At 34.0% G+C, this 19,267-nt stretch overlaps 1 protein-coding gene across 14 annotated transcripts in view; it reads right to left on the reverse strand.

The window, feature by feature from the left end:
* Nucleotides 1-19,267, reverse strand: part of sm (heterogeneous nuclear ribonucleoprotein L) — a 97,569-nt gene continuing 78,302 nt past the window's right edge. For 7 of the 14 annotated variants that reach the window (XM_074131139.1, XM_074131136.1, XM_074131143.1 and 4 more), the window contains 7 exons: nt 17,010-17,187; nt 15,595-15,817; nt 15,386-15,507; nt 11,835-11,985; nt 11,082-11,193; nt 10,419-10,514; nt 1-8,478 (listed from right to left, as the gene is read on the reverse strand). In XM_074131139.1, coding sequence (XP_073987240.1) covers nt 8,360-8,478; nt 10,419-10,514; nt 11,082-11,193; nt 11,835-11,985; nt 15,386-15,507; nt 15,595-15,817; nt 17,010-17,187 — 1,001 coding nt within the window. In that variant the 3' untranslated portion in view covers nt 1-8,359. The remainder of the gene's footprint in view (nt 8,479-10,418; nt 10,515-11,081; nt 11,194-11,834; nt 11,986-15,385; nt 15,508-15,594; nt 15,818-17,009; nt 17,188-19,267) is intronic. The other 7 variants (XM_074131141.1, XM_074131150.1, XM_074131146.1 and 4 more) reach the window with 3 other exon arrangements.

Consider the following 19,267-nt stretch of genomic DNA (forward strand, 5'->3'; position numbering starts at 1 on the left):
TGTTGCCTGCGCTATAATCTATAAGACATTCTTTTACAGAATAAATATATTTATTTCATTTTAATATATGATATATATCCTAGATGTGTATTTACTAATAATAATTGACTTTTCACTGAAATATCTCATTTAACTTAAAATGAGTTCTTATGTTTCACATTCTATAAACCTTGGCTTCTTCATTGCAGAAAGTGGCAATGGCCGCTAAGTTGCCCTCAACTACTGTACACATTTACAATTATATAATGCAACTTATTTCTTTATCAGTTTGGAAATCATTTTTAAAAAATCACATTTAAAAAGCCATTTTTTGAATGTTAACAATCAAATAAAACAATAAGAATAGTTTATAATAATTTGAATTATTATAATATATATTATTTAAAATGAAAATGAGATTTGATAAAATTATTTACAATATAAGTACAAATTTGGTTTTATCGCTGTACATATTTGAACAAAGACAAATACAAAGAAAAGTGTGAAAAAGGGGCAACATTGCTATACTTTTTGGCAAAAATTAGCAACATAAAATGTCAGATCAAGCGTTGTCACATACATAAAATGCCCTCAACGCTTAAGGCTAAGGCTAAAGACATGTTCTATAATTTTATTTTTATTATAGTAACTAGCTTAATTATAATTTATGTATTATAATATTGCTGCTCTTTATAGGATGCATTTCTATCATTTTGTAAAACTGTAAATGGTAGTCAGATGGATGCAAAATTTACCCAGAATTTAACAAGAATCGGAGCTAAAATATATTAATAGAAAATCCAACTTGAAAAACATACTAAGCTAAGATACTCTCTGATTTATATGTTGTCAAAACTGTTAAAAACCTGCATATTTAAAAATACTATAAAAAATTTAAAACTTTGTTGTAAAATTTAGCTAAAGAAAACTCTTGGACCACAAAATAATGTAACATGTTTTCTCAGTAATTTTATTTTCTCTTCAATTTCTTTTAGTAAGAAAAGATTAATATGAAAATACAGAAAATTGAGAGATTAAAATAGGAAAATATTCTTTAATTTTTTAAGTAGCGAGTTAACAAGGTAAAGTTTATATCATATTTGGTCCCAACATTACAGAAAGCTGTGGTATCTGTTTTTGTATTGTTTTACATTTTTTTTTTTTTTTACTAAGTTAATCTTTAAAATGAAAATAGAAAGTGGTGTGTCTAACAAAAGATTAAAAATAAAGCAAATGACGTTCGCTCTGGAAAAACAGTAATTTCAAAAATATTAAACAAATTTAGTTTTAAAACGTAAATACACTATTGAAGCGGAATGTGTATGATGCCACTTATGAAATATGATTGTTACACCTAAAGCAATAATAAAATTAAAAAAAGAAACTATTTCAATTTTATTTAAATATGAAACTAACCTGTGGGGTGATAGTAGTGTTTTGGTTGACTTTGGTAGTTCAAGTGGTTCTTTGGGTTACAACAGAAACTAATATTAAATATGTTGTGGTTTTGATGGATATGTATTATGTTGTTGTTTGCTTGTAGACCAGTTATCTGCCTATTTCTTTCCCTTACTGCCCTTAAATAATAAAAGTACTGCGTTTCTTTAGAATTCGAGTTCTTCTATAAAAACATTATTAGAGCTCTGCTCTTTCAATAAGAAAAAGTATTTTGGCGAGCGATTTCTTTATACGGGAGAATAGAATAATGGGAGCTCATTGTAGAGTCCCGATTTATATAACGTCGCTACCCACATTGTATTTTTATCAAAAGGAATCCACAAGCTGAAGAGCACATTTACTAATCCCTGTTGCCGATTGGTCTCTCCGATTCCCTTCAAACCTGGCTTTTATTTAAAAACATTTTTTAAGCAATACATTTTTATCGAGGAGTTGCTGACTTGAAGTCTGTAAGTGAGGAAAATCGATTAAACGAAATGCGCCTTTAGTTAGTACTCTTGGTCACTCACTACTGGTAAATATTTTACTACCTCCACTAGTAAAAAGAGAGCGTTGTGGACATTTCAGAATTTCGTTATAGCACCGCAAATATCGTTTTTGGGTCCCCTGAGTCATAGTGTTTTCATAGTGGATGGAGTAAAATTTCCCACTTAAAAATTTTCTTGGAAACGGCTCCTAAATTATGTTCCAAATACGTTCCCTCCTCGTTCTTATGTAGACCTAAAAGTATTTCTAAAAAAGATTAGTCCACAAAAATAAAATTAAAGAGGGGCATGGAAACGTTTTTCCTTTAAGTGTCGTTTAGTTGTAAATATGTTTACGTTTTCCCTTTAAGTGTCGTTTAGTTGTAAATATGTTTACGTTTTCCCTTTAAGTGTCGTTTAGTTGTAAAATCAGAAGTTACATAGCATGGCCTAAATACGATGCTAAAATTATAATTTTAAATGATAATCCTCGACCAGAAATGCCACTTCACTGTGTGAACTTTTCCTTTTGAACCTTACACAAAAATAGTTCCACCATTTTCTTTAAACTTAGTGTGCTAATTGGACCCGCAGAGGTCGTAATTACATAACTTTTTTTGAGAAATTGTTTAGAGCAGTTTTGTTCGGAGGATTTCTCACTAAAATGTTGTGAGGTGTAAAAGGTTTTACACTGCTTTGTAACCATTTTATGATTGTTTATTGCATACGACTTTTAAGAACTAATGTTGCGATATGCACGTATGAAACGTTACCTCAAACGGCAATCTCCTCAGACGGTCGCAAGACCATATCTGTCAATTTAATGGAATTATTTTGTATTTTGAACTTTATTATAATAAATGAAGATCATTATTATTATTATTATTATTATTATTATATGAAATATTATATTGGGATCGTGTCCTAAGATGATGTTTAAGGACCATTGTGGATGCTGAAATAGATTATGTTTAAAGATTTGTTTCCACTACATTCGCACAGTTATAAAGGCCCATTTTTGAATCAAATATTGCCTTGTAAAAGTGAAGTTTACCGACAAAAGGATTGTTTGTGCACAAAGCTAAATAACCCGTAAACTTTCCGAAGGCCAAAACTTATTTGAAAAAACTTGATAGGTGATTGGCAAATCGGATTATCCAGTAAACCTTTCCAGAAACCAGTAAAACCATCAAAGCGGAGGAAAAAAAGCACAATGTCCGGAAATGTCGCTAACTGTAGGGATCGATTATTTTGCGTGAGGTTAGTCCTTCACTAAGTCCACAAAGTTACTGAGTTGGCGATCGAAGTCTGCCTAAACCCATTTTCTTTCCAAACTCTCGTCATTGGATTATTTCTCTCTTAAGCTACTGCTGGTAGGCCTGGCAAAAACGGCATTCATCGAACTCCTTGAACCCCGAGTTTTTCAGCGATGCGATAATTCGACTTGTTTCCTGTTTGCAATGATGTGCTCCTGCTGCTTATTTCGAATTAAGTTTACGACTTGAAATTGTGTAACGATTTTTAACACAATTTTAAAGAACATCCTCTGAAACCCGCAAAACTTTCCTTTCGTCCTAACACTTTTAAAAAGGTGAGTTGTAAGATAAGGATGTTGAATCTAATGGATAGTAGTTCCAATTATACCTACTAGAGTTATATAAACAAAAAATCAAGTATTTATGTATTTATTTTAGTAAGATAAAAAAAAATCGTGTGTTCACACTAGATCTTTTCACCCCCCAAAAAATGGCCCTTCTTAAATAAATAAAAATAAATAAATAAATTTTACGTATTCCTTTCAGATGATAATGTCATTCTCAGCGTTATCATAAAGTTATGTTATTTGCAACGAATAGCACCGGAGAGGATGAATATTTTATCATAGTAAGGCAAAATCAAATGCAACTTTATAATATTGCTGCTTTCATTTTTTGTCAGTTTTAAACTCGGATTATTTATCTTATGGTAAATTTAAAGTTCTTTCGATTGGATTAATTAGTCAATGTGAAGTAGCTCTAACTACATTGGCCCTTTAGTGAGAAGCTTAAAAATTATAAGACAGTCACTTTCTCGAAAAAGTTACAAGAAACAGACCATGGTTTGTAATAATTTAATTTTAATAACAGTTTTAATAACAATTTTTTGACATAAATTACCTTTTTCCTTTGACCAATACCTACTCACAGGGTAATGAAAACTCGAGAAAAAAGTAATTTACGTTGGTTTTTAATTGTATAAAATCTAAAACGCTGATTTAAAGTGAATGAGGACGGTGAACTGACGAATATTGTAATCTCAACCTAGACTTAATATGGGAGAACTGAGTGAACCTATCTCTACATCAGTAGAGGACACTGAAATGAGAAAAAGATTTGACATACTTTATTATAAAATCTGCAGTAAGAGAAAGTCGTGTTCGTGTGCACACCTGGAGTTTCATGTTATACTAAACAAACTTGTTTTGAGCTATCAAAATAAATACTAATTAAATAAAAATAAAAAATTTAGCAAATAAAAGTTAATATTTTTATTATTTAAGTGTTTTATTACATGTATTTAAGTAGATATATAATGTGGTGTACAATGTGTGTGTTAAGTTCGATCTCAGACAGACTGACCGATTGATGAAAGAAGAGCTATCAGCTTCATCTCCAGGTGTAATCAGCGATTAAATTAAATACATATATAAAGAGCATTAATAGTTTTATCATTATCAGCATTTTCATTCAGTTTAAAACAGAAACAGCAAATGAAACAAATTTCTTATTGCAGCAGATAATAGAGGTTTCTGCTACACTGAAAATCCACCACACAGAATTGCATCTCTTTGTGGCAATGAATTAAAATGAAATTATGTACACAAATTTTCTTTTCCCACATTATAACATTAAAAGATCACTACCTATCCATTAAAACACTTATTACTACTTGTTTTATATATATATATATAAATTAAAAAAAAATATATATATATAGTGATTTGCGTTTTACTATTAATATTCTGTATAAGAAAATATAATATCATCTCAGTTAAAAAATTTTTTAAATTATTCCAAGTAAATTATTAAATAAACATTTTTAAAAAAACATATCAAACGTAATTAAAATAAAAATTATTTAAAAAGTAAATTAGAAAACTAAAAAGAAAAATCTGTCTAGGCCTAAAAATGAATTTTATTACGATATTAAAAATATTTCAATATTGCTTGAAAAACATAAATAAGCTTCCCCTATAAAAAGCACTTTTTCTTTTTCCTTCTAAAAAAAGAAGCAGGAAATTTTTAACAGAAACGGATATAATTGGATAATTACGGCGGGCTGGCTCGGACTACATTGTTTACAAAGACATCAACTCAAAACTATTAAACTTCCTTAAAAAAAACGAGTATTTGTTCAAAAATTTTAAAATAAAATACATTACATCTGTAAAGGTACAGTATTAAGAGTCTGAAATTAAAATATACACTGTTAAATAAAACTTGCATTTATATCTGGCAACGAATAACCCGACATCCAATATCTATAAAGCGTTACAAAGTTATGCAATGTAAAAACTAATTATTATGATCAAGCAAGTTCCACTTGCTCTAAACAAACTAAAACAAGAGACCAGAGAGCGATTAGTCTGCTATTTCATCACACGAACCAGTAATAATGAATTTAAACATACTTATTACTTCCATCTCTCTGTTCTCTCAACATTGTTGACACATTTATAATAAAGCAACGATAAGATATGTATTTGCAGATGCATTCTCCAATCTTTGATTGGAAATTCTTGAATTTTAGAATTAAGAAAGACGAGGCATTCAACTTTGTGTTTTTTCGGAAAATGAACTGTCGAGCAACTCTTAGTGAACATTCCGATGATAATAAAATTCTGTAAACAGCTTATTATAACAAACAAAAATACGGGGAGAGGCGGCAGTTTTAGAAAAACATTATTATTGCTAATTGCTATCCATTTTTGGAGTTTGTGATGAAGGCACGTTTTAAATTACAATGTAAGCTGAACGAATTTACTTGATAGGTGGACAACAAATGGCCCTTAGATTCGTTTACAAACATTCTAAGTATTTCAAGACAATCATAGCTGCCAATTTTACACACCAATTCATTATAGTTTTCCACTGTGCAGTCTGATTCCTGTATTGGTAAACATTCCTAAATAATGGTTTCGAGCTCTCCGCCGCAAATCTTGTTCAAAACTGTTTAATTTGTTAACTGGAATTACTCTATCCGTTACTTAGAGTGACTAATTAAAGCCTATTATCCAATTGCTCTGATAAATTAACTGATCTAAATTACAACAAAAACTTACACATTGCCATCTTTAACGTTCACTTAATATTCAAAATTATTAAATCAGTTATTATAAGTGCTATTTATAGTTACTACAAGTACTTAATTTAGAAATTTAATAGCTGAGAGCATCTTCATCCCAATCCTGAGTATATTCAAAGAACATGAGGGCTTACAACAAACATTATGTATTTTTACTTCAAACAATGGGAATGCAATTTTTTGAGTATAAAAGGAAATGTTCAAAAGAGGCAGAATCTTGAATAAAATATATACGCCTTGACCTTGAACTTGAAAGATACTGTGGTCGTTGAGGCGATTTTCAGATGATCTGGTTATTTAGCAGAAGGTAGGATATAAAACTCACTTGAAAAACTATGATTAAAGGAAGAAAAAAAACTTGGGAAGATGCCAACGATGAAGAAAAGGTAAGATTTTTTAAAGAATAACTATAAATATCTGTAGATTATTTCATCACAAACCGAATCCGGGTTTGTAATTAAAAAGTTTATGCTCGACATTGCATTATTTCATGTTTAAAAGTTGAAATAGAGACCTCAACATCTTTCTTTTTTCAAAGAAGAATCTTTCTTCTGAAATAATATTCCGTGGAATTCCATATATGACATCGGTATTTGTTCAATTACTTCAATCAATATGTGTATTATATTAAAACTACTATAAATGTGGGCAATCATCTAAAAACATAAATCTAAATATTCTAAAACACTAAGTACAAGACAATTTCTACTATTATTATTATTTTTTAAATGGTTCCCCATTCTTTCTAAAATACTACAAGTTATTTTTGTCTTTTACATACATTTCATCACAAAACAAAAATAAAACAATGGATTGTACACTGTACCAAACTTGGCAATAACTTTTACTATTATAATTAATAATTCACGAAGGAATAAGGAAAACACAACTAAAACCAACTGTCCTAATAAACTATCAGTATATAACGGTCAACGCTACAATATTTTCACTGGTTGTGAATCGTCAGGCATTAAATATGATGAGTGGAACTTATCGACTTAGCCAGAGAAAGACTTTTTTTGGGGACTAATTTCTTTATTAAATTTTACGTTTCGGGTACTATAGGCGTCTTCCATCAGGAACTTCTGTAGAATGGTAAGATGAATACGTTGTAACCAACTGCACGATTGCACACCTGAAGAAGCTTTAGATGTAAGGCAACAATGGATACGAAACATGAAGACATTAGAAATTAGCATTAAAAAAAAAAACATTCTCTGGCCAGTGCCGACACAAATATTAAAAAATTTTATTTTCGAAAATGTGGTTAGGTCCTCAGTGCTGAATAATATTGTATATTTGATTTAATCCGTTGAAGCACTGTTTATTGTATCCCTGACCGATTTCGGATTTCCATCAGGGACTAGATTAATCAGTTTAGTTTAGAAATTTCATCACTTAAGCTTCCGTCTCATTTTCGTTACACTTTTACTAGTACCTATAGTAGTTTTACTGCAGTAGGCAGTGTAATCTAGTGTACATAAGAGACGTAGAAATCTCTAAACTAAACTGATTAGATTAATGCAGTCTCTTGTGATGGATGAAAGTCCGAAACCTGTCAGTTTATTCCAATACATGTCACTTTAAGGATACAATAAACATTAAAGGGATTAATCCAAAGAAATAATATTTTCATTTTTCATTCCTGCATCTGTACAAGCCTGAAATTTTATTTCTCAACAAAAGGAAAAAAATATGAACATGATATTTTTCATTTAGCCAAAATAAACTTTCGAAATGTAAAAGAACCACAGATTACAAGGCAAAGAGAATAATAGGCGAAACTTGATGTAAGATGTCAATGGAGGCAGAACTTGTCATATTAGCCTCCTCCAACTTATCACCTTTCCATCACAAGCTATCGTGCACCCGATTTCTCACTCCACCAAATTCTCTTTTGAAAAATATACTTCAAATGAATGTTTAAACGAATTCTAGCTCGACAATTTTAAGAGATAAAAAGAGAAATTAAAGAATAATAAAATTTCACCCATTATGTTTTAAGAATTGAAATAATTCATTTATTAAAAATGATTTGGTACTTTTTTGTTTAATATTCTTATGTTATAGTAATTGACATAAACAGAGAAGAAACTGGTAGCGCGATCGACTGACTACTGTTGTATTTGTTGTGCTTGTTGATTTGTATTTTCCTCTTTATAAGGCCCATTTGGATAGAATATAGAACGAGACGATGAAAAACATAACTTCATGACATAAGGAAACTTGCTCTCTGTAAAATATTAAACAAGATAAATAAATTTGTTAATGACAAAAAAAAATATATATACATATACGAGCTCTGTCTAAAAAGTAAACGACCTTTATTTTTCCCTCGCAAAATAAAGACGATAGCGCGGCGCCACTGTTCTCAGTAAAGGAACACACCTTCATGCGCATGTGTGAATTTTGTCACCGCCTTCCAGCGCGTCAGTCGCTGCCTGTGGGTCGCTGAGTGAGGTGCTACTCAACGTGTTCGTCGCATTACCGATTCTCCGACTTCTGGATCCGATTCTCTCAAAATGACTGAACGTGTTGAGCAAAGGCACTGCATCAAATTTTGTCAAAAGCTTGGTGATTCTCAAAGCGAATCAATTCGTAAGATTCAGCAGGTGTTTGGAGACGAAGCGATGGGTAAAACACAAATTAAGAAGTGGTTCAACCGCTTCAAATAGCCGCACATCAGCTGAGTGTGACCAAGTTGTTGTCGCCGGGACAAAAGGACCTCCGCTTTGAAGTTGCACTAACTCCAACCTCTTGGGCAATCTCCCGCACAGTCAAGCGACGATCAGCCACCACCAAATTTCGCACAGTCTCAACAACGGCTGTACTCCGAGCAGTCTGGGGCCTCCCAGAAGCTGGTCACTCTCCGCTGATGTGCGGCTATTTTTGAAACGGTTGAGCCATTCCTTAATTTGTGGTACACCCATCGCTTCGTCTCCAAACACCTGCTGAATCTCACGAATTGTTTCGCTTTGAGAATCACCAAGCTTTTGACAAAATTTGATGTTTCAGTCATCTTGACAGAATCGGTAATGCGACGAACACGTTGTGTAGCACCTCACTCAGCGACCCACGGGCAGCGACTGAAGCGCTGGAAGGTGGTCACAAAATTCACACATTCGCATGAAGGTGTCTTCCTTTACTGAATACAGTGGCACCGCGCTATCGTCTTTATTTTGCGAGGAAAAAATAAGGTCGAATACTTTTTAGAAGACCTCGTATTTTAGGCTCTGATGAAAAAAATAAAATTGTGTAGCAGTCGCAGTCGTTCTATTAAGAAAAAGCACTCAGAGTTTATGTCTGTTTCGGTTGAGTCAGCCAAAAATTAAAAGCAATCAACGAACAAATATTCCCTTTTCAAAAAACCGTACCTAGTTGATCCTTGCTGCTAAGTAGAGGAGACGCTCCTCACGATAATTAGTTTTTGAACAGTTGACGTAGTGCTATGTAGATGCCATTTAAAAGAGCAGATTTTAAAGGGAAACAGCTTTGAATGGACGTACGCAATAAACTAAATTATAAGGCTCCTCTACGTAGTGTACCCAGAGTGATGACAGTCATCGGTGCGCGCAAAATCCCTCTGACGCAAATAGAGCAGAGTTTGTTATTTCGACCCATGTTTTTGAGCATAAAATAAACATTAGGCTTCTTGTGACGCAAAGCATCAGCGAGTCAAGCGTTCATAAAGAAATTTATAAAAAGAAAAAGGTTATAAGCTAGTAAGAGGGTATTTTGTAACAGCTTAGTCCTCCAGATATGTCGTATTGCTGCCTTTACGGAGACTGAGAATTCAGCATAGATCCTCGTTCTTGCATGTCTAAATGAAATAAATATAAGAACAAATTTAAGATTTATGAAAACATTGTTTAAAGTAATAAGAAAGCCCCCATAGTCGTAAGAGAAATCAGTTCAGAAAAATTGGGAAAGCAATAGAAATAAATTTAATTAAAACGCATAAGCTCTTAAGAACGTTTCTAACTAGCTAAGTATGAATGAAATTTCGTATTTGTGTACCTTTCTGCTTAACTTGTTAACTAAAAGTTTTTGTTAAGGAGATTTATACTATACTCACTAATGTGAGAATCAAACTGCTCGCGATGTTTTATATGCGGTTGCTAATAAAGTAGTTTGATAACTGTTCACACTTACTGATATTAAACCAAAATTTACCTGGATTTTTGATTGGTAAATGATTGCAATACACCAGACAATTCACAGCGTCAGCTAAATCATCAAATTCCATAAGCCCAGATGAACTTTTGTCACCTTAAATATCAAAAAATTATTATCTACCTTACAGAATAACTATATAAACTTAACTAATATCCAAAAGAATTATAGACTATTAGTTTTTAAGAGTGAAACTTTAATTCTTATTTATAAAAGATAGTTTGTCTAGTTCAGCAGAATAATGGTGTCGCAACCAGAATGGGTACCCACTGCTTCTGAATCAGAAGGCGAGAATGCGCAGGGTTGGCTATGATAAGGAATTTCACTCATTTTGTGGTCATGAGCTGAAGGCTGCGATAAAAGCCTGCAGAGATGTAGAGATGGGTGTCTCCAAGGAAAAGATTTTTTTTGTTGTTGGAAGAATCACACTCTCAAGGGAACGTTTAATAGATCTGCATTAATAACTTGCCATGTTAAAAAGTAGACCGGTTACGATTTACAAAGACTCTCAGAACTGTCTTTTTAACTATTCATCTCTTAGGAAAGTTGGAGGGGATAGGTGCCTCAGGCTGTATTAGTCGGGTGTCTAAGGAACACCCTATTGTAATACTCAAATTATTCTCTTGTTCTTTATTTCCGCTTAAGGAATACTTTTGAATTTACCTTTTTTTGGGAAGAATTTAATTTGTGTTGGTTTTTTCACTTCTTTCTCTTCGATAAGTTCAGAGAGCTGCTCTTCAGTGAGATCTGGTGGAGAGTTGAAGAAATGAAGTATCTGAAAAGGAGAGCATAATATCAACACAATGTACCACAAGCCCAACAAACAAGAACTCAATGAATCTAGGAGGGAGGAGAAAAAGGAAGAACTGAAGCCTGAAGACGATGTCTGTAGTGTTCAACAGCTCAAACCAAAAAATTTGGCCGCTTGGCTCCTGATTCCTTATCTCTTGCAGAGATAACATATTGGAACTTTAAAAACAAATCCAGTAATTTTAATCCCATTCACGTCATGAAGTAAGTATCTGGTGAAGTTTTTCATTACTTTTAACAAAGTTTACTAGTATTATTCGCAACGTAAAAATTATCCAAACAGAACTGTTCCGACAGAAATCACACTTCTATTCTCCTAGAAGGCTCTCAGTTGTTGGAGCCATCTTTTTTCGAGATTATTAATTGAGTATTTTTAGAGGATGCTCTATTACATAATCGGTTTGCTATTACCACCTACATTGGCTTGATCTAACTCAGAAGACACTTTGCAAATCTTACCACCAACTTCGCGCATGCCTTCTGTATATGCGCGTCATAGGCTACAATTGAATGTACGTCGTACTTTGATGGATTTAACCAATGTGCTAGCAATATAAGTGTATTCTTTATTTTAATGAACTAATGCAGGATGTTACAGATACAAACCTTTGCTGGACCTTGGATACGATTCTTGCTAGCCATGCTGGGATTGATATATCTGTTATTTTTGCTTGCCGTATAGTCTTTAAAAGAAAGGCTGTTATCTGGGAGAGTGTAAGGTTGTGCAACTTCACTTAAGTAAGTCTGTTTGGAATATCTGCAAATAATCGCCATCAATTACTATATATATGAAGAGTTGAAGGAAAAAATGAATAAAAATTATCTGTATTTTGTGAAATTTTACAATTATAGATCTATAGATGAGCAAAAACGTGATGAATTCAATTTATTAAAAAAAATCGTTAATCATTACTTATATTAAAATTTAATCGACCAAGATTAAGTTGACTGAAATTTTTAATCATTCAAAAAATTAAATTCCCAATTAGAAATAAATTTAGTTAATAAATTAGTTTCAAAATTTGTGTAACCATGGTTAACCACCATCAGGCACTTCACCAACACGACCAACGTAGCCTAGGTATCTTTGAACTTTATTAGAAGTAGAAACACTACTCCCTAGCGAACAATTCTGAATCGACTTCCCACTATTTTAAAAAATAATTTACAAATTTATTCACGAATATACAAATGGTTCGGATCACTTTTATGGCAGACTAAAACGACTTCGGGGCACCTAATTTCCGTAGACGTTGTTTCGAAAAACTTTTGCTATAATTAGGGCTAATATTGGTCGATTTTCTTCCCCTTATAACAAAAAACATGATACTTGTTTTAGAATATATTAGGTCACTTCTCAACAATGTATCAAAATTAAAAAAAGTTCTTATCTATTTTCGAGGGTTTTAGGATATTTTTTATTTAAGTGACTATATAATAACTAAGTACGAGGGTCGTTTGAAAAGTCCGTGCAAAAATAAAAACTACTTAATTTTTTGGGGTAAACCTTTTTTATTTTTCAACATAGTCTCCTTTTAGGCTTATACACTTCGTCCAACGCTGCTCTAGTTTGTTGATCCCTTCCGAATAATAGGATTTGTCCAAGTCTGAAAAATAGCCATTCGTTTCTGCAATCACCTCCTCGTTTGAATAAAATCTTTTTCCCGCCAGCCATTTCTTCATATTGGGGAACAAATAGAAGTCCGAGGGAGCCAAGTCTGGAGAATAAGGGGGATGTGAAACGAGTTGGAACCCTATTTCCATTAATTTTGCGACCACAACTGCTGAGGTGTGAGCTGGTGCGCTGTCGTGATGGAAAAGGACTTTTTTGTGGGCCAATCGTGGGCGTTTTTCTTGCAGCTCGGTTTTCAAACGGTCCAATAACGATGAATAATATGCACCTGTAATAGTTTTACCCTTTTCCAGATAGTCGATGAGGATTATTCCTTGCGAATCCCAAAAGACAATCTCCATAATCTTTCCGGCCGAAGGAACGGTCTTCGCCTTTTATTGGCGCAGATTCCCTCTTGGTAACCCATTGTTTAGATGGTTCTTTGGTCTCAGGAGTGTAGTGATGTATCCATGTTTCATCCACAGTGACGAAACGACGCTTAAAGTCATGCGGATTCTTCTGGAACAGCTGCAAACCGTCCTTGCAACACTTCACACGATTTCGTTTTTGGTCAAGCGTGAGCAATCGCGGCACCCATCTTGCGGATAGCTTTGTCATGTCCAAATGTTGAAGCAAAATATTATGTACCCGTTCATTCGAGATGCCCACAGCACTAGCAATCTCACGCACCTTCACTCTTCTGTCATCCATCACCATATCATGGATTTTATCAATGATTTCTGGAGTAGTAACCTCAACAGGGCGTCCAGAACGTTCAGCGTCACTTGTGCCCATATGGCCACTCCGAAAATTTTGAAACCACTTATAAACTGTTGTAATCGAAGGTGCAGAATCACCATAATGTTTATCAAGCTTCTCTTTAGTCTCCTGAGGCGTTTTGCCTTTCATAAAGTAGTGTTTAATCAACACACGAAATTCTTTTTCGTCCATTTTTTGAAAATCACTCGACTTCCTCGATTCAAACGAATGCCAAACACAAAGAAATAGACCGATCTGGCTGAAACTTGGTGTGTGTTCTTCCAAGAGATGCTACTAACTAAACATAACCTCGATACGCGCCAGTAGTGCTATCTCTCTGACTTTGCACGGACTTTTCAAACGACACTCGTAAATTTTAATTACGACAATATTTTTTAAATTACGTAGTTACTTTGTTTAGTCTGCCTAATTCTTTGCACACTTGTTATGTGAACAACATTATCTACTCACTATGATTCAGTTGCTATAGCGCCTCTAAATTCCCATTCCACCTCCATTCTAAAGAACTATTACACGGAACCTTCTGGCTTCCAATTCAGCTTGAAAAACACCCAAGTTGAAATACACACCAGCAGAGTGCAGGCAAAGCTAACACTATTGTAAATGAGAATAAAACTGTTCGGTAGGAGAGTTGTATAAAATTTGATCGTCAAAGCTGCAAGCTAATTAGAAAAACGTATAGTTTGACCATCTTTTTTCGTCTGTTCCCAAAAAATATTTTCGCCTTCTAAGAAGTGTAAATAAAATGAAAGTAGAAACTAATATGACGTTATTTTGCTCATAATCTTTAATTATAGGAAAGGTTTACTTCAGTTATAATTCGGTGAGCTTTCTACAGTTGATTTTTTTTCGTACACTATGCATTATTTTCTATTAATTTTGAAGGGTGTGGCTATACATAATGTGACAATCAAATAAAGTAGAAAGAAAAACTTTTTCTCTTTTTTTAAAAAAAAAATAAAAGAAGAATGTTGGAGAACACCTTGATCCTTTCTTAAAATATTTTTACCACAGCCGCCTTTATGCTTGCATACAAACATCAATTATTCCATTAATACATATGAGGGCATACATACAAAAAATAACATCAATACAGGAGAAAAATGTTTCAAAGTGTATCAAAGAAATCTAAACATGAACAAAAAAGAAAAAAAAGTTTAACATACGACAGTACCACGGTACAATTCGATAGTACCACGTTTTTCAAAATAACGTCAACATGAAAGATAGAACATGCCTCAAATAAAGTACCAAGTTTTTTCGAAATAACTTCAAATAATTAGTGAGCAAAGTAGCCAAAATACTCCAAATATGGTACCAAGTTTTTTCAAAATAAAGTCAAGATGTTAAAGTAGGGTCAATATTCTTCAAATGAAGTACCGTTTTTCAAGCAGCTAGAATACAGAAGAAAACGTGATAAAAAATCTAAAAGTGAAAGTGAAAAGAGTGGTTTAAACCAAGTAAAAGGAAAACCGAAGTCGATTGAAGTGTTTTTTGTATTTTCATGTATACATCGTTTGCGTGAAGAAATAGGGCTCAGGTGAGAGCGCTGATACCAGCTCCCAAATGTTACAACACTTAAAATAACTGCGAAAAAAAGGTAAAATAACCGTTTTACCAAAAAGGTTCAGAACAGCAACGTGTAAACCTTCTATGTTGCAAGTAATGTGCAGAACCAACCCCACATCCTTTCCTAGAGCAGGAAACGAGGTTCAACCTTGTATGCAGAAGAAAATGATACATAAGACTAAACATCAGTGCTCACCCAAGTTGCAGGACTCCTCCAAAAAGTGGGACATTTTTTAGGTGATTAATACATCTCTCCACTGAAATACTGTCGCCCATTTGAACCATTGCACATCCTTCTTTAGTCTTCAGAAATTTAATCTTTAAAGATACATTCATGATTATACAATATAGCAATGTAACATCTATCACAATAAACTACGGAGGTAAACCACAAACCATATTTACCCTTATAACGTTTCCATAGAGACAAAAGATGTTAAAGAGGCGATCGGGGTTGGCCTTGGCAGGGTCGAGCCCGTAGGCCATGAGCACACAGCCTGCGCCGCCGCTCTGCAGCCCATTGGCGGCCAGCGCGGTCGGTCCGTAGGCGGCGCCTCGTGGCGGGGGCGGGGGAGGTGGAGGTGCCACCAGCCCCTCACGCCCGCCCATGCCCTTCATCATAAACCTGCTGTAACACACAAGAGCTTTATTACCATAAATTCTTATAAAAGAGTGTTTCCTCATTTATGGGATTATGTTTTATATTTTACATCTCTCGTGTTATTTAACTCTTCTCTAGTAAGGTTCATAAAATGCACTGGCGAAGCAGTGTTGCAGTTTCTGTTGAACACGTGTTTATTCTGAGAATAAACGGCAAAACTTAAGAAATAGATTTTTAGGGCAGACAAAGTAGAGAAATTCATCCGAACACGTGTCCGGAAACGATTTTGTATAGAGTTAAATGCGAAAAAGGTTAGTTTTAAATCCGTGTGAAGGAATATCGAGTAAATACTTCAACCAACTAAGTTAGTTTTACTACTTCAAGGGGAAAGGAATATTATTGAGTAGATTTCCCTGGTGAGAATGTCTGGTATGGAATGGCTTCTTAGCGTGAATGTAATTATACCGGCCAAACGCATTTATCGGCGAGAATGTTGTATGAAAGTTTGGTTTAAGTATTTTTTTTTTATTGCGAATGAAAGAAATTAGAAACAAGTACGAGGGTCTTTCAAAAATAAAACAGAAATATAGCTGTACATCAAAAATAGTTTACACAACCAATACAATTTTTTGTCAATTTTTCGATATAATCCCCACCCCACTTCTACGCACTTGTCTCATCTTCTTAAGAGACTTCTTATCTCCTCAGCGAAGAATTCGTTTCCTTGCTCTCGAAGCCAGTTTTGATCTTTTTTCTTTACCTGTTCGTTGCTGATGAACTTCATACCCCATAAAGTTCCTTTCATCGGTTTAAACACATAAAAATTCGAATTGGCAAGGTTAGGGCTGTAAGGAGGGTGATGTAGAAGCTTCCATCCCTCCTTACTAACGTCAGTTGTGCCGTACGAGGTTGAGCGTTGTCTTGAAGATGAAGTACGCCTTCCCTCAATGAAAAATCCTTCAATCAAATAATCATCAGAAGCTGGAGATTTTCATTTGTATTGCACAACCACTAAGTTTACGAAATAAATGTAGATAAGTTTCTGTAAATCCTCCTAAATCCTAATCATTTGTATAGATTTCTAATTTGGCATTTTAATATAAACCTTTCAACTTAAAAAACACTTAAATATATCCTAAATGGAATTCAAATAAAATATTTAGTATTTAATAAAAAATAAAATGAGGAAATGGTAAGGATTTAAGGACATTAGGAGTACCGTGAGGCGAGGACATCCAGGAACATGCGGGGTGTTATGGGTGGTGTAATGAACTTGTCAACTGTTGGATAAGGGTACCTCTCGTTCACGTAATCACCGTAAGCCGAAGGTGGACCATTCGCAAATGACCCATCCTCGTAGTCCATATACCCGCCGCCAGACTGCACTGAACCGCCACCTGTAACATCAGTTAAATTGCTATAATGAAATGTTTATAAAATAACGGAGGTACATGAAGAGTTTTGGAAGAGATTGACTTTAATTGCTAACGTTTTTTAACATTTTTTCTTTATTTCTGATATAAGACTGTGTAGAGATAAAGTATGATAGATAAGCTTTACTTAAAAATTTTATAAAACATTCCCAAATTGTACCAAAGCGTACTATTTACCCCTTTAACCACTTTATCAATCTAAGGGGAGGTATTGCAAGAAGCTCGTAGGAAAAGAAAATCCACAAACTGGCAGCTGGATTGCGAGCCCGAGATTTCCGCGCGGAATATTGTAAATCGTACTATTTGTATTACCATTATTATCATTTAAAATGTGATGTATGGATACTAGAGACTAGAGACTAACCCAAAGGTGAAGGTTATGGGAACATAATGCGCATCGTTTAATGCGTCTCCCTTTACGATCACCTGGACTTGCACAGCCAACGGCGGAAAGCCTTCATTCATTCTAAGTAAAATGGCCGCTCGATCTCAACTACCAGACCTTACACTATTTTATTAAGGAGGTGTCAAAAAAAAACAAAAAAAAACGAGCTTTTTAGATCCCTATTCATTCAAAAAATCCTGCAGTACTCCCGCCTTTTGTCCTTTCAACGTAGTAAATCCCAAGTCCAGGCTACAGACTGTCTCAATAATAGGATCAGCAGTAGTGTGAAGGTTCGAACGCAACGACATTACAGGGCCATAACTGTAAATATCCAGAAATCATAGCGTTAAAGATTAACAATCGTTCAGCTCTATGATTCTAGGAAAGGAATTGCTTCTGTGCTAAATATTGCCTTCTGTCTGACAATATTATTAGTTGGGAAGAATAGTTGTCTTGTATCCTTTCTAATAAAAGCTTAGGTTAGCGCGAAGAGTTTCTGAAGCCAGTCTATTCAATCTCAACCGGTATTTATTCTGTAAGACTTTTTTGACAGTTTAATGGTTGTAAACCAGTTTTCAATAATATGTATTTGCCTTTTACAGTTAAAGAAAGTTGAGTACGCTGTGTAAAATTAGAGGAGAGTTATTGTACTTAAATTATGTTCCTTGTATTGAGAAAGAGATAAACTCTTTCCTTTATGTAACTGTTTTTTTTTTTTTTAGAGGCTTAACGTCCAACTATCAATTTACAATTTTTTGTATAGTAAACTTTTTAAAATAAATTATTATCACCAAAATTTTCTGAACAGCTGTTATTTTAACAAACCTAGTTTTCATGCCTAGGTACTTACAAAGCTCCACGCTTTGCCATTCTTTTCTACCCTCAGTATCAGATGATACATTTTAACTTTGCAAAGTGCAACTTCACGCCAATGTAGCACCGTGCCCTCCGAGTGTGAAATTATTTTTATTATTATGCTATTATTGTCAAATGATGGTTTGGTTTTCGACCGTTCTTAATAGATAATTCTTGGGAATATTGAGGAGCGGTCAATACAATTTTGTAGACAAATTAATTTTTGTATGCCGACGTTTCGGTAAATTTAATGCCTTCTTTAGGATCTATACTAAGTAACAATACAACATTAATTTAAATACAAATGGAGTAAATAAAAAGTAAAATAACAATAATAATATCCCATATATTCTATTCTTGCCGGTGGCCCACAAGGAAATATTCTTGCACCCCCTCCTCTACAAAATTTACACTGCTGACCTTCCACTGCGTCCAAATAATGCTACTTTTACCTTCGCTGACGACACGGCCATTTTATCGTCTGACCATGGTTGCGTCATGGCAACTCGCCATCTTCCATCTCATCTTAATATCCTAGAACCCTGGCTACCTAAGTTTAGGATTGAGGTTAATCAAAAGAAATCCAAACACAGTTTTCACACTAAAGCGAAAATCCCTCCCTTCCATACATAACCATATCGCCCTTCCTACCGTTACCAAAGTATGTTACCTCGACAAACGTCTAACCTGGAATTCTCTACTCGACTAAAACGGTCATGAGTCAAATAAAAGATATAAACTTTTCAAAAAATTACTAGGCAAGCGCGAACGCAGTATCGAAATACTGACGTTATGTAACAAAAG

Source organism: Rhodnius prolixus, unplaced genomic scaffold (genome assembly GCF_049639745.1).
Source record: "Rhodnius prolixus isolate KJV_2025 unplaced genomic scaffold, Rpr scaffold_4, whole genome shotgun sequence".
In the NCBI taxonomy this organism is placed as follows: domain Eukaryota; kingdom Metazoa; phylum Arthropoda; class Insecta; order Hemiptera; family Reduviidae; genus Rhodnius; species Rhodnius prolixus.